This window comes from Pagrus pagrus (genome assembly GCF_965226575.1).
Source record: "Pagrus pagrus genome assembly, chromosome: 14".
Classification (NCBI taxonomy): domain Eukaryota; kingdom Metazoa; phylum Chordata; class Actinopteri; order Spariformes; family Sparidae; genus Pagrus; species Pagrus pagrus.
In genome coordinates this window covers 11,012,325-11,024,983 of record NC_140198.1, presented here as the reverse complement: position 1 = coordinate 11,024,983, position 12,659 = coordinate 11,012,325, and the positions used below count along the sequence as shown (strand labels likewise).

The window sequence follows — 12,659 nt, the reverse complement described above, 5'->3', positions numbered from 1 at the left end:
TGGATTTGAGGGCTCGACTAAGAACAACCACACAACACAAATGGGCAATCTTAGTAATAACACATATTTTGATGCAGGCAAAGGTTTTCAGTACGATAGCAACAAACATCAAATGTCATGTTGTACTGTATTTACACTGATGCACTCGGCTCCTGTCCAATGACAGGCAGTCTTACAACTATCAAACAACTCCCACACACACACACACAGACTCACTCTTCCTAAAACACACACAAATACAGAGTGCTCCACTCAGGCTCCAACTACCTTCTATTCTGGTCGTCATAATTATTTGATGACGGAGCTTCTGGTTTCCCAACCACGCTTTTGTACACACGATCTTGCTGTGAATAATTTAGCGCAGCGAACTAGAAAGGTGGTCCCTTAAAACAGCAGGTGCAGGCAAACTCAGGAGGCAGGACACACAGAGAGAGCTTTATCTCTGTCTTTATCTGGTCTTCCACCCACTCCTATCACACGGCTCTTCAGTTGGGCTCTCATCCACCCTGTGCTTCCATCAAGCTGTGTATCAATCCATTTTTTCGTCCATCCATCCGCCCTTGCTTTCTTTCATCACACCAGGCACCGCGGTGTCCAGCTGATGTCAATTCCGTAAGGAGCTTTTTTGGATGGACTGACGGTCTCTCAGCGTCCGCTACTCGATCGGCCACCATGGAGGAGCTCCAGAGAAAACTGAATCAACGCTATGAAGGCACCAAGCCCAGAAAGGTGAGTTGTTTTGAAGTGCTTTTATAGATGTACTGTGTTGAGTGAGACACATATTAAGGTCACTGCCGAGCTTTCTGTTTAAATTATTATTTTATGCTTTATATCAGTGACATATTGCTTGATACTGTAGCACACAACCAAGTGAGTCCGGTGTGTTTGAAGATCAGCTTTAAACTACATCTGATGCTGTCAAACTGCAAACTGAAAGAGGGAATGAAACAGGAAGTTAGCTTGTATGTTGAAATGCATAAACCAAAACATTTCTACTCGTAAATCTCCCTTTTGTTGCTCATGAGCTGAACTGCAGTAGTTAACATACCAGCGCATCTCCTCAGCATGTAAAACTTTTGTCACCTGTGTTCCCTTCAACCAAAAACCACAGGTGAGGTTCAAGCTGGCGTCGTCCTACAGCGGTCGGGTGCTGAAGCACGTGTACGAGGACGGTCAGGAGCTGGAAAGTCCAGAGGAGAAATACCCTCACAGCTTTGTTCACCGCAAGATTCCCCCCAGCCACCTGGAGGTGGAGCAGCTCTGTGGGTTTGAGGATGCTCAGGGGGACCAGCAGGGTGGGTTTTTATTATTGCGTAACATACTCTCCCACTGTGTCTTTATAATCAGGACAGTATGGAAGCTAGTAACCAGGGAAACCAACAAGATATTACACGGTACTCCAGCCTATACAGCTGAGTGGTTCCCATGAAATTACTTGGGCATGTTTTTGTGGTCATAGTAATAATGATCATGTATGACTGAGATGTCTTGTACAGAGGGTTTGTATGTGTGTGTGTGTTGAAATGAAAACTACCAGAAAATCATCTAAGATACAAAGCGTTACAGTAATCATAGTAATGATGATTGGGGACATCTCATGGCTACATTACATGCTCAACAGCCCACACATCAGCTAGACGTGTTGCATTTTCTATATATGTAATCATTTGTTTCCAGTCATTTTTTTTGATGGAGAAGTCATGAGTTGAAAACATTATCTGATATGCAGAGTTTTTCCTGGGACGTCATAATTAATATTGCTCAAAGGCCATAATTGCAACTGACCAATCATATTTTTGTCAGCGACTTGGGTAAAGATTGGAAAAAGATGCACACGGCCACAACCTAACCAAGTATTTTTGTTCCCTAAACCTAACCAAGTAGTTTTGTTGTCTAAACCTAACCAAGTATGTTTGTTCCCTAAACCTAACCAAGTATTTTCGTTGCCTAAACCTAACCAAGTATGTTTGTTCCCTAAACCTAACCAAGTATTTTTGTTGGCACCAAGCCAAGTCTTGGGAATGAGACTAAACAATCTGGACCCTTAACCTAAGTGTAAAATTAACAATTAGCTGTTTGACAGGGAGGTTATATGTCCTTGCTGCAACCAGTAACTAGAGGTACTGGTTGCATGTACTTTATAAGCAATGCTGGCTAACACCTCCTAACTTGGGTGATTGGTCGTTGTCGTCTAGCATGACTTGCAAGATCCTGACAAGCATCTAAAAAATATGCCCAATTTCTGGATGAAACCGGGACTTGAGTCTCTAACCTTTAAGTCCTCATTCTATCCTGTCAACATGTTTTACTCTGTTTCCAGGTGTCTATCCTCCAACAGGGCTCATTGCCCAGAGAATAAACGTATACAGAGGAATGGGCAGCTACCAGCCTGCTGCAGGCCAGACTGAGGATGCAGAGGGGGATGCCACAGTAAGTGCTTCATAATTTTGATTTTGCCTAATTTTGATATTAATCAAGATCAGCTTTGATTAGATTTCGCACTCGCAGTGTCAGTTTTCGTCTGTCTGAATGTCAAGTACTAAAAACTCTCCTGATTGTCTTAATTCATTCTCAAGTGCAGCTCAAATGAACTGGAATCAAAAATAATAAGATTCTGGTGAATGTTACTTAAAATGTCCATTATGGTAACAGTTTATTTTAATGTGATCTTAGAACTTAAACAATAGGCTGCATCTCAATTTATTGGGAGTGTAGGCATAAGTATTTATTTATGGACGTGATGCCTTGAATTACTGCCTGCTATTTCAAACAACACCTACATAAAAAGCCACTTAACACCTTAAAAGGAAGTTTGTTGTTATCTTACACCCTTTGAATCGTAAATGACTAATTTTGGAGCATGATCATTGTGCAGTGTCTCTTTCTATATACTTACATAAAGGGAATTATAATAAGAAAGCACAGTATCACAGCTCTCTGGAAGAGTTGTTATTGTTTTTGTCATACCCCACAGAGCATAGCTCGTCTACATATGCTGAAAACAAACTGACACACCAAAATAAACACGATCAACACAATTACCAGCCAATGCAAAGTGATTTAATAATTCATACATCTTTAGAACAGAACAAGCAATCGAGACTCAAAATAGAAAATGGGAAGAGTCTTTGGTTAATTAAAGAATCAAATGCACGCTGTTCGGCGGAAATTGCAGACCAATTCAAGTGGAACAATAACAGCAACAAAACTGTTCATCTGACAGGATAAAGCCACTGCTACTGAGATGCTGTGGCAGCGGCTTCATTAGTGCAGCAGGCTGAGAGGGAGGTCAGCGACAGCGCCTGCTGGCTCAGTGTCAGTTTCGTTCTTTTATCCTCTATACAAAGGCACGCTCGGCCCTGGTGACCAAGGCCAGTATTTATCACATTTATCTGCGCAAAACAGCAATCTGGATTTAGTTGATCTTTTTTAGGGCATTATTAAAAGGATCGCGCGGTGGTCCTCGAGGAGCATCCCTACTGTACAAGGTCTAATGAGTTCCTCCCTTTATGACTTCAGCGCTTTCTTTCTCTGTTTTATTATGTTTCACTGAGAGAAAGTTCTTACAGTTAGACCACCAACAAAACACAAAACAATGCGTTATCTAGTTCTTCAGTAAAAAGTTGAAGGTACAAGCTTGTGAGCATAAAAAAAACGTCAAGGTAGAAGTTAACCTCTGAATTTTGAGCAACAGCGTCTTTTTTTCAATTGTTTCTAATGAGGAGTAAGCATCTACAGCAGCGAGCACTCTGAGTTGAAAATCTCTCAACTTTTCAGAAAGACGCTGGTGACATCACCGTCGCACTTTTTCTTTTTTCTTGACCTAGGCGTTAATATTCACCTTATTTTTGTCTCCTATGGATCAGGTCATGCACCCACATCCTCCTTGCTCTTTTGTCCTGAAGTCAAATAAAAATAAAGCACAAAGGTGCAGTGTCGATCATACAGCGGCAGATATTGTTGTCATAGAGACAAGACGCATGTGCAGTGTTTTTTCTCTCGGCGCGCAGACGCTTTGTCCCAGCGCTCCAGGGTGCACAGCCAGCGCTTTTCTGCCCGAAAATGAAAACACTGCGTGGACACGGGCCCTTAGTGTGATTCTGTTGTTACCCCTCTAGCACCTCTTCTTGAAGTAGTATAATGATAGAGAAAAGTTTGAGTCGGGGTGGTCGGATGGGTTATGTGATGGACTTTACTTCTGAAGACCAGGATTCGTGTCCCATTTCTTACCAAGAATCCAGAGTGAGTTGTTAAATAATGTAACTAAGCTAACGTACGTAAATGACATAACTTACGCTATGTTAGTACAAACTTAGTTATTGTAATGTATGATCTTTTCCTGAACCTAACCATGTAGTTTTTGTGCCTAAACCTTACCAAACTGTAACCGATTGACAATGTAAATAACAATCCAAAAGTCAGACTAATCATATGTTTGTCAGCCAGCTTCATTGTACCAGTCCAGCTGGACGTTGCATATTATGCGTCCCTGCAAACTTGACCACACAGCCCTTCATGTGCAACGCTGATGCTAGACGGGTAGGTAGAGCATCATAGTTTGAAGCTTAAGGCCACTGACCCAGCTGCCTTATTCGATGGCTTTGGAGTGAGAACGTGTTAAAACACTTTTTGAACCAGCAGGTGCTCTTTCTTTGCATTTTCATGGTCATCAAATTCTGCATCCTTTGAGAAAATGTCCACTCAACTCATAGTATAATAGTAAGCAGTGAGTCGGGATTCATCTTGGGACCAACTTGGTTGTATGATTAGAGTTAAATACATAAAACAATTAAAATTCACAAAGATCATTTCGGATATCTGAGCTAAAAGAAGAAGTACAGTTGCTTCCAGTTCTCCATCTCAGAATCTTCAATAAGACCAGAACACAGCTACAGAGCATGTTGTGTTTTGCACTAGGAGTGTGACTCTTCGGCTGCATTCAACTAGAAAACCTCTTCTCACCCACACATAAAGCCTACAGCTAAATGTGGGCACGCTCTCTTTGTGTTCCAAGATGTAGGGCAATATCCATCTAGTCCAAGAAAAGGCTATTTAAAATACGTATTGTTAAGAAGTACCAGGTGTTGTTCTTATTAACTGACGTTTTCTCTCCTTCAGTCCTCAGTGTTGGACTTTGGCAAAATAATCATCTACACCAGCAACCTGCGCATCATCCGAGCACCGATGAGGAAGCCTGAAACGCTGCGGCACCACACATTGCCTCCTGTGGACTTGGAGGGGTACCCAAAGGCGAGGGAGAGGGGGAGCAGGAGGAAGGCTAAAGCTCTTACACAAGACGGGGAGGAGAAGAAGGAGGAGAAACGGATCAGCGACACAGAGCCCAAGGTAATGATCCTTGGCCAAATTATTCTCAGCGGTGTGGTCGAGTTTTATCACCCTGTTTTCTGTTTCTTGGTACACTCACTCTCTCCATGTCCTCCCCCGTCTCTCTTTCTCTGCATATGTCTCCAGCCACCGTTTCTCTTCTTTATCTTTCCTCTCGAGAGGATAACTGCAGGATGGCCTGTGTGGCCATATTATTGTAATTTGTAACTGTTCACAGAGGGGTGTTTATTCTCGTCCCGCAATCTCCACCGTTTCCGTGTAACTGCTACCTTATTTGCGCCCCTTCTCTTTTCTTTCCCCGTCGCCCCCTCCCGCTGTAACAACTACCATACCATTGTCCTCGTGTTATCTGTCAACTGTGAACAGATACTGATGAGTCCACAGTTTTACTCTGCCCTTGCAGCATTTGCCTGCCACTTGCCAGCCTGCAAGGATACTCAGCTCGCTATTATCCCCTCCCTCTCACCTCCTTGGCTGATTACCGTTCTCTTTCTCTCACTCCCTCCATTCTTTTCTCACCTCTCTCGTTATTTTCTCATTTTCTCTGCCTCCAGAAAAAAAAAAAGTTCATTCTCAGCTTTTGTTTTTCCATTATTTGGCAATCTCACTCCTCTTTGTTACTTTCTTTCCTTTATCATCTTCGCCCCTGTTGCCCAGACTCCAAGGTAGTAAATTTTTTCCTGCAACACACAATTAGATTTATCCTTCGTATGTGCACAAATTGTGCAACCGTTGCAACAACCTGGATTTCACAATCGTTACACCAGCTAATCATCACATCACTAACTCTATGTGCAGCTTAGACTGATGGAGGTTTTGATGCACTGAGCGTAAGCATCGACTTTCAAGGCTTGTGTGCAGATTTGTCTTATGAACCTTGGCCAGATTGACTTCTGCGGCTCCTTACTGTTCGAAAATCATCAAACAGCTGCAGCGATGCAGAAAGTCAATTATGGACCATACTGAAACACAACTCTGTGTTTTTTGAAAACTCAGTGAAAGTTAGTAAGGGCTGACACCCTTCATTGGCTGTATGTTGGGCATTTCAGCCGCAAATGGTAAATGAGCAAATGGTTGGTTATTGTGGGCTTGAAACTAGTGGTGTCCTGTCAACCTGGAGAGAATGAATGTATATGTATCGCTTATAAAATGACAAACTCAAACTAGCGTTGACTACAACATAATGTGCAACGGAAGCTGCAGTAAACTCCCTATTTAAGGAGGACGCACCCTATTTTTACCCTGATAATGTTCCACTGTGAACAGTATCTGTGTTGAAATCGTCAGGAGGAGGGCTAATTAGCTGTAAGCCCCAGTCATTCCTATGAAAGCTGCCCAGTGGCGCATGAAGCCAAAAAAGCCTGACTTCCTGGGTATAAAATGCTGACTGTGCTGGCTAACTTCCAGTTTAGTGGCCGGTTAACTTGGATGTGAATAAAATAGTTTAAAGGTGCGGCTCTTCTAGACTTTCCCAATTTTGTCACACCGAATGGCTCAAATCATGATGACAATGACTTATTTTGCAGGTGGTTGTGGGTTCAAAACTTTTTATCCACTGTTTTACAGCCATTTCATTCACAATGTAAGCTTATGGGAAAATGTCTTTTTGGGCCCCAGTGCATCATGTGATGTTGTAAATACATGGTTTGGCCACTACGAAAAAGCCTGGCGCTCTTCCCAGGGGCTTGGCTTGGCTGCATTGTGTTTGGTTAGGGAGCTAACAGCTACAGCATGAATAGCTAATATAGCTAATAGCTTACAGCTAAAAGAGCTAACGCCTAACTGAAACACTTTCTGTTTCTGCAGTTTAAGGTGACGACACAACAAGTTCATAGTGAATACATGTATGTGAGTACAGTTTGGATGCAAAAGTACTTTTTCTAACAAGAAAAGATGATAACAGAGAACAAAAACAATTCAATTTTGGGACGGTTTAAATATGAATAGCATTTGATTTGTGGCACTGAACAGCGAACATTTACTGGATCCTCCGGAGAATTCACAGACCTTACCGTGCAAAGATTTTAACGACTCCCAGTTGTTTATAAAGATTTCAATATTACCTCATCGCACATCCTTGGTTACTATCCACCCTTCGTGCTGTAGATAATCTACAGGCAGCTGCTCGTTACTGTAAATTTTACCAGTAATGACCAGCTGGCTGTAAAAATGACCGGCTGGCTGTACATTATCCTGCAACACAGCTTCTTACCAAAGGCTTTTGATTATAAATAACCCTGAAAAAAATCTTCTGTGTCGTTAGGGTTGTTTAGTGTGTGCCAGCAGGCAGGCCAGTTAAAGCAGATAGCTGATGTATGCTGTTAATTAACTGGCTAAAGGTGTTGCAAGTTAAAATGGCATGCATTTCACATAATATACAACAATTGTTAAGACATGGCTGACCTAATGTCAGCCTCGCTTCCCAAACTTGCCATTCCAGTCTTTCTTACCCATTTTTCTTTCCCCTTTTTTACCCTTTACCTGACCTTACAGATCCTCTCTTTCACCTCCTCCTTCTCCTCCTCCTCTTCTCTCCTCTAATGTGTTTCGTCTTTCTCCAGGAGGCCGACAGCTGTCAGCATTGTGGCGGTTCGGGCTGCGCTCCCTGCTCTCTGTGTCACGGTAGCAAGCTGTCCATGCTGGCGAACCGCTTCAACGAGTCCATCAGTGATCTGCGTTGCCAAGCCTGCTACCCCCATGGTCTGGAAAAGTGCCAGTCCTGCTCCAGCAAATAGCACTGTTTGGCTGACTCCCATGTCTGGCAGAGAGGGGGAGTGAGCGAGTGAATGAGAGTGTGTAGCTGCGTGTGTGTGTGTGTGTGTGTGTGTGTGCGTATGCCCGATGTGCTATCGGTTTGTCAGAATTGTCTCGGACGCAATATTGCTCTAATCCAAAATGTTCTTGGTGGGGTGTTACAGAGCACTACTAGGAAACATAAGCCATCACTGGAAAGGGGAATAGTGGCTGTGCAGCGGGCACAAAATCATAAAATACAATTACTGTGTGCAGTGAACATGGCTTGAGATAACACAAACACATAATCATTTTTTTGTTGTCACATTATTTTGCATCCGCGCGCTCCTCCCTGATAAAACCTGGGTTTTTACGACGGACTTATCATTTTAATTAAAACGATGCAAACATTTTGCCTTTTATTTCATCTACTGGGAAGGCTGCCCTGTTTCCTATCTCCACTCTTTGTTCACGGGGAAGAATGAAGCCTTTTATATCCCAACGTGATGTACAGTACGAGGGTAATTGATGCTTTCATTTTTTTTTTTTTTCAAAACAGAGTGAAGGAGAGACTGTATGATAAAGAGTTTGAGATGGAAAGAGAGAGTGAAAGGACAGAGCGAGTGAGTCAAAAGGAGAACGTTTCATACATTTTAATAACAGAAATTAAATTTGACCCACGATTAAAGTACACTCAGCCCAACAATGGCAAAGCCTCTGACACAGACGCAGTGGTTAGCATGATGAAATTAAGCTAACCACAGCTACTGTTGTTAATAAGGAAAGAAGTTAGAAGTTATTTAAAATTAGGTCAAATATATATATATATTAGTATTTTTATTGTGAAAGAGTTAGAGATGATATAGACATAAGAAGAAAGGAAGAACGGCTAATTAAATGACACTACACTGACCTGCTAAGGGGGTTAAATGATGGCGATTATGATGATGTTCTTTTTAATTAGTAGTCCCATTCTCAGGTGATTGCCATTCCAACCTGCTTCAAAGCTTTATCCACACAGTTTTGGTATATGAATGTAATAAAAAAAAAAAAAAAAACTCTTAATTTTCAATGGGTCCTCTTTTATTGTCTAACTTGTGCTTTATTACCTCCACCAAGAGGACGTTTTCACCGGTTCCTGTTAGATTGTTGGTTGGTTTGTCAGCAGGTTTACACAAAAACTACTGAACATATTTCCATGAAAGTTGGATGGAGGATGGGTCTCGGCCCAGAATAGACTCCGTTTATGTTTGGTGCAAATCATTAAAGGACAGATTTTAGTTGAAAACATCAAAAAATTAACAAAAATTCTGATCAGAATATGAAGAAATATGAGTTTCAAGTTAGCAGTGCTCCGAGTTCGCAGTCCCGACCGCTAGGTGCACTGCTAACTGAGCTAACTTGCAAATTACGACTACAGTAAACAGCAGTTAGCTGTTAATCTGGTCATATGCTGCCCACTACTTGTTTTGAGTATGAATTCTTACATACTGCACCTGGGAGTAGGGCATTTTTAGACATTTGAATTATTTCTCAGGGAGTAAAGCGTTGATCTTGATGGAAAAAAATATGGGGTATTAAGTTGGATCTGGTGATCTTAAATTATGGTTAAGGTGGTTATGGGTTGTTTAACATTAAGAGGTATATAGGGCTACGGAGTTTGATATTGGATTAGGTGTAAAGTGGACTGTCAGGCATGCATCTACTGAGTGCATTCTAGTCGATTTCATATTGGGTTATTATTGATTATCATATAACATCAACAACAACCCAAAATGTCCACAACAACTAATGTGTTATGATTGAAAGCAGCAACTCTAGTCTATAAAAACAGTGAAGCCATCGTGACAGTCATCTTGTGCTTGTCTTGCGGTGAGCATCAGTCGAGGAGTCATTCTCTTCCTTCTTCACTGAGCCTCAGATCAGTCAGGGCTGTCACTATCATATCAAACAGTTTTATGGCTGTAATCTGGATAAATCTAAATGTATCCTGCAGTGGGAGCTGCATCATAATTCAAACGGCAACTTCTGTGACTGCCAAAGTGTGAAAGTCATTCCTCAAAACGTTCGATGAGGTTTTCACAGCGGGTTAGCGATTTGTTTGTGTGTTCTCAGCTTGAAAACCGAATGTAGCAATAACAATAAAGACAAATGCGACACCAGTTATAGTTCCTTGTCATTACATCCTCGTCATTACACTTCAAATCAACTGCAGTCGGGCATGATGCTTTATATTGTGCCATTTGGGGATTAATTAACAGATTAGGAGAGACAAAATTAAAAAATATCGCCTCAATAGCAAATGATTATAATATAAATACTTTTCATGCTGCTATTGTCAGCTCTAAATGATCACCTTCATGCAATTGTGCATTTTGTGTGTGGCGGCATCTACATCCAGATTACATCAACCCATTACAAGCTAACAAATTTTCCCCGTAAGGTTTAAACATTAGATTGCGATGTTAACCACGCAGAGTGTTTTTGTTTGCTTTTTTAAAACAAAAAAGAAAAACAAAGCCTTTCTAATCTGCCTCCTGAATTGCACTGAGCCATTGGATATTTTACGCTGGCTGCTGAAATGGCATTTTTCACCACAATCCTTATGCTCCAAGGTAGAGACGATCAATCAAAATCAGTGTTAGCAGTAGAAAGCACTGACCACATCCTCCGAGGTGTCGGTGGCCCAGAGTCACGGCAGAACAAGCACCCCAGACCATTACAGCCCACTACCCCTGCCCTTATACCTATCTTTGTGCTGGCTTTTCCATTATTTTTGTCTTATTATGTTAGATGGCCTCGCACTCGGTTAAAGAGCAGGCTACAGGGCTTATCAGCACACTGGCCAAAAGCCCCATCAGCAATCAAATACCTGCTATTTCTGGGATGAGTGTCTAGTCGCTCTCTTTTTTTATTCTACTTTCTCTCTATCTGGCTGGTCGGCTAAAAAATCTGCCACCCATACCAGAGTTAAGGCTAAGCTTTTTAAAAAACTTTGTCATTTCAGCTCCCATTTTTCACACAGTATTCCACAAGGGAGCCAAAATGATGGGAAATCACAGAACTGTTTCTGGCCTCCTCAGTCCCAGAGGAGCTAATGTGATAAGGGAGCAGGTAAAAACTCACAAGTGTGAAACTAAATACTGAAAAAGGGGAGTTCAGACAAATATAGAGAGAGAATCGCTGGAGCATGAATATCACACACTTTGTGGTATTTGTGTGCACATCTGTTCCTGCATTTAGTCCAGGCGCAGGGAAGTAGAGACGGAGAACATCTGGACACTGGATTATATCTCCCAAACTTTATTAGTATGAACAAGTACAACACATCAGGCAAATAACCAGCAAGTTCTTTCTTGAAAATGAGATCTGAATGGGACTAAAAAGAAAAAAGAATATTTTAATAGTTTTCAAAGAATTTGTCCGTCTGTCTGTCATCTGTAATATCCTTTGCAGGGTCGCAGAGGGCTGGAGTCGATCCGAGCTACCATTGGGGGAGTGGCGGCGTCAGCCAGTCGAATTCCCAGATCACCACATACCAATCAAAATTGAAATACCAAATTGCGTCTTTGGCATTAACCCAGAGCGTTGGTGTTTGATGATCTGAGAATGAGACTCAACAATCAACTATCTTTCTCCAGAATTATTTGAAAAGTTACATAGTGTTGCCTTTAAATGGCAATCACCAGCAAAATGCTGAAATGTGATGACCAGTCACATCAAGCATTTGGACAATATTTCAACAAATAAAAACATTTAAAGTGAAGGATTTGTATGAGTGGGATTTTAAGGAGGCGTTACAAGAAGGGCTTAGTATCAAAATCCTCACTGAGACCGTTGGGAGACAGGATACTGAGAAAATAAATCTAGAGGGTTTCATGTTTTCCATAATCCTCACCTCTCTTTGGCCTCTTGAACTCCTTAAAAAATATTGCACTTGCAGAATGAATAATGGCTTTTCAATGAAATGTTGCCAGCGCTGTCTAAGAAAGTTTGGGAGCTGTACCCAGTATGTGGATCCTTTCCCTTTTCCCTTCCTTGTCCTTTTCTACCCGTCTGTATTTGCAAAATTGCAGTTTCAATTTCAGGTTCATACATTTATTTTGGGTTACTCCTTAAATAGATTTACACGTCTTACTGCTACAACAAAACCACATTGTTTTTCTCATACTGTCCAGTTCTGCGGCACTGTATTCCCCCTTCATCTGAGATGCTCTGTTGTAGCACCTGTCTTAATAAAGCCCCTCCTCCTGAATACGCAGTCTGCTCTGATTGGTCGGCTGACACATGCCTGACCCAGCACCGCTAACAACAACAGAGGAGCTATGCCACATCTTACGTGGCAAACTAGCCGCTAGGCATAAATCATGCAATTGTGTGATATGGTGACGTAGTGTGATGTCACAAAGTCTCAAAATTAAAGGCGGGACTACTAACGAGGCGTTTCAGGAGCAGTGTTTTCTGTGGGAGAGAGGAGCTTCTGTACGTGCAGACTTTGACCTTTTTAACTTCCAAGAGAATTCACGTGCACAAGAACCAATAAAAAACACTGAAGGAAAGGAAAAATATAAAAACACATA

General features: G+C 41.7%; 1 protein-coding gene across 1 annotated transcript; it reads left to right on the top strand.

Moving 5' to 3' along the window:
• Nucleotides 1-245: 245 nt before the first annotated feature.
• Nucleotides 246-9,129, top strand: grxcr2 (glutaredoxin and cysteine rich domain containing 2). The gene is made up of 5 exons (XM_084372963.1): nucleotides 246-729; nucleotides 1,112-1,295; nucleotides 2,321-2,430; nucleotides 5,119-5,346; nucleotides 7,908-9,129. Exons 1-5 carry the CDS (start codon nucleotides 673-675, stop codon nucleotides 8,079-8,081), a joined length of 753 nt encoding a protein of 250 aa, XP_084229089.1. The 5' UTR covers nucleotides 246-672; the 3' UTR covers nucleotides 8,082-9,129.
• The last annotated feature ends 3,530 nt before the right edge of the window (nucleotides 9,130-12,659 follow it).

Excerpts from the sequence above, each read along its gene's own strand:
- grxcr2 (XM_084372963.1), top strand. The coding sequence starts at position 673 with ATGGAGGAGCTCCAGAGAAAACTGAATCAACGCTATGAAGGCACCAAG. Across the intron at positions 730-1,111 it reads AAGGCACCAAGCCCAGAAAG|GTGAGGTTCAAGCTGGCGTC; the intron begins GTGAGTTGTTTT and ends CAAAAACCACAG. Across the intron at positions 5,347-7,907 it reads TCAGCGACACAGAGCCCAAG|GAGGCCGACAGCTGTCAGCA; the intron begins GTAATGATCCTT and ends GTCTTTCTCCAG.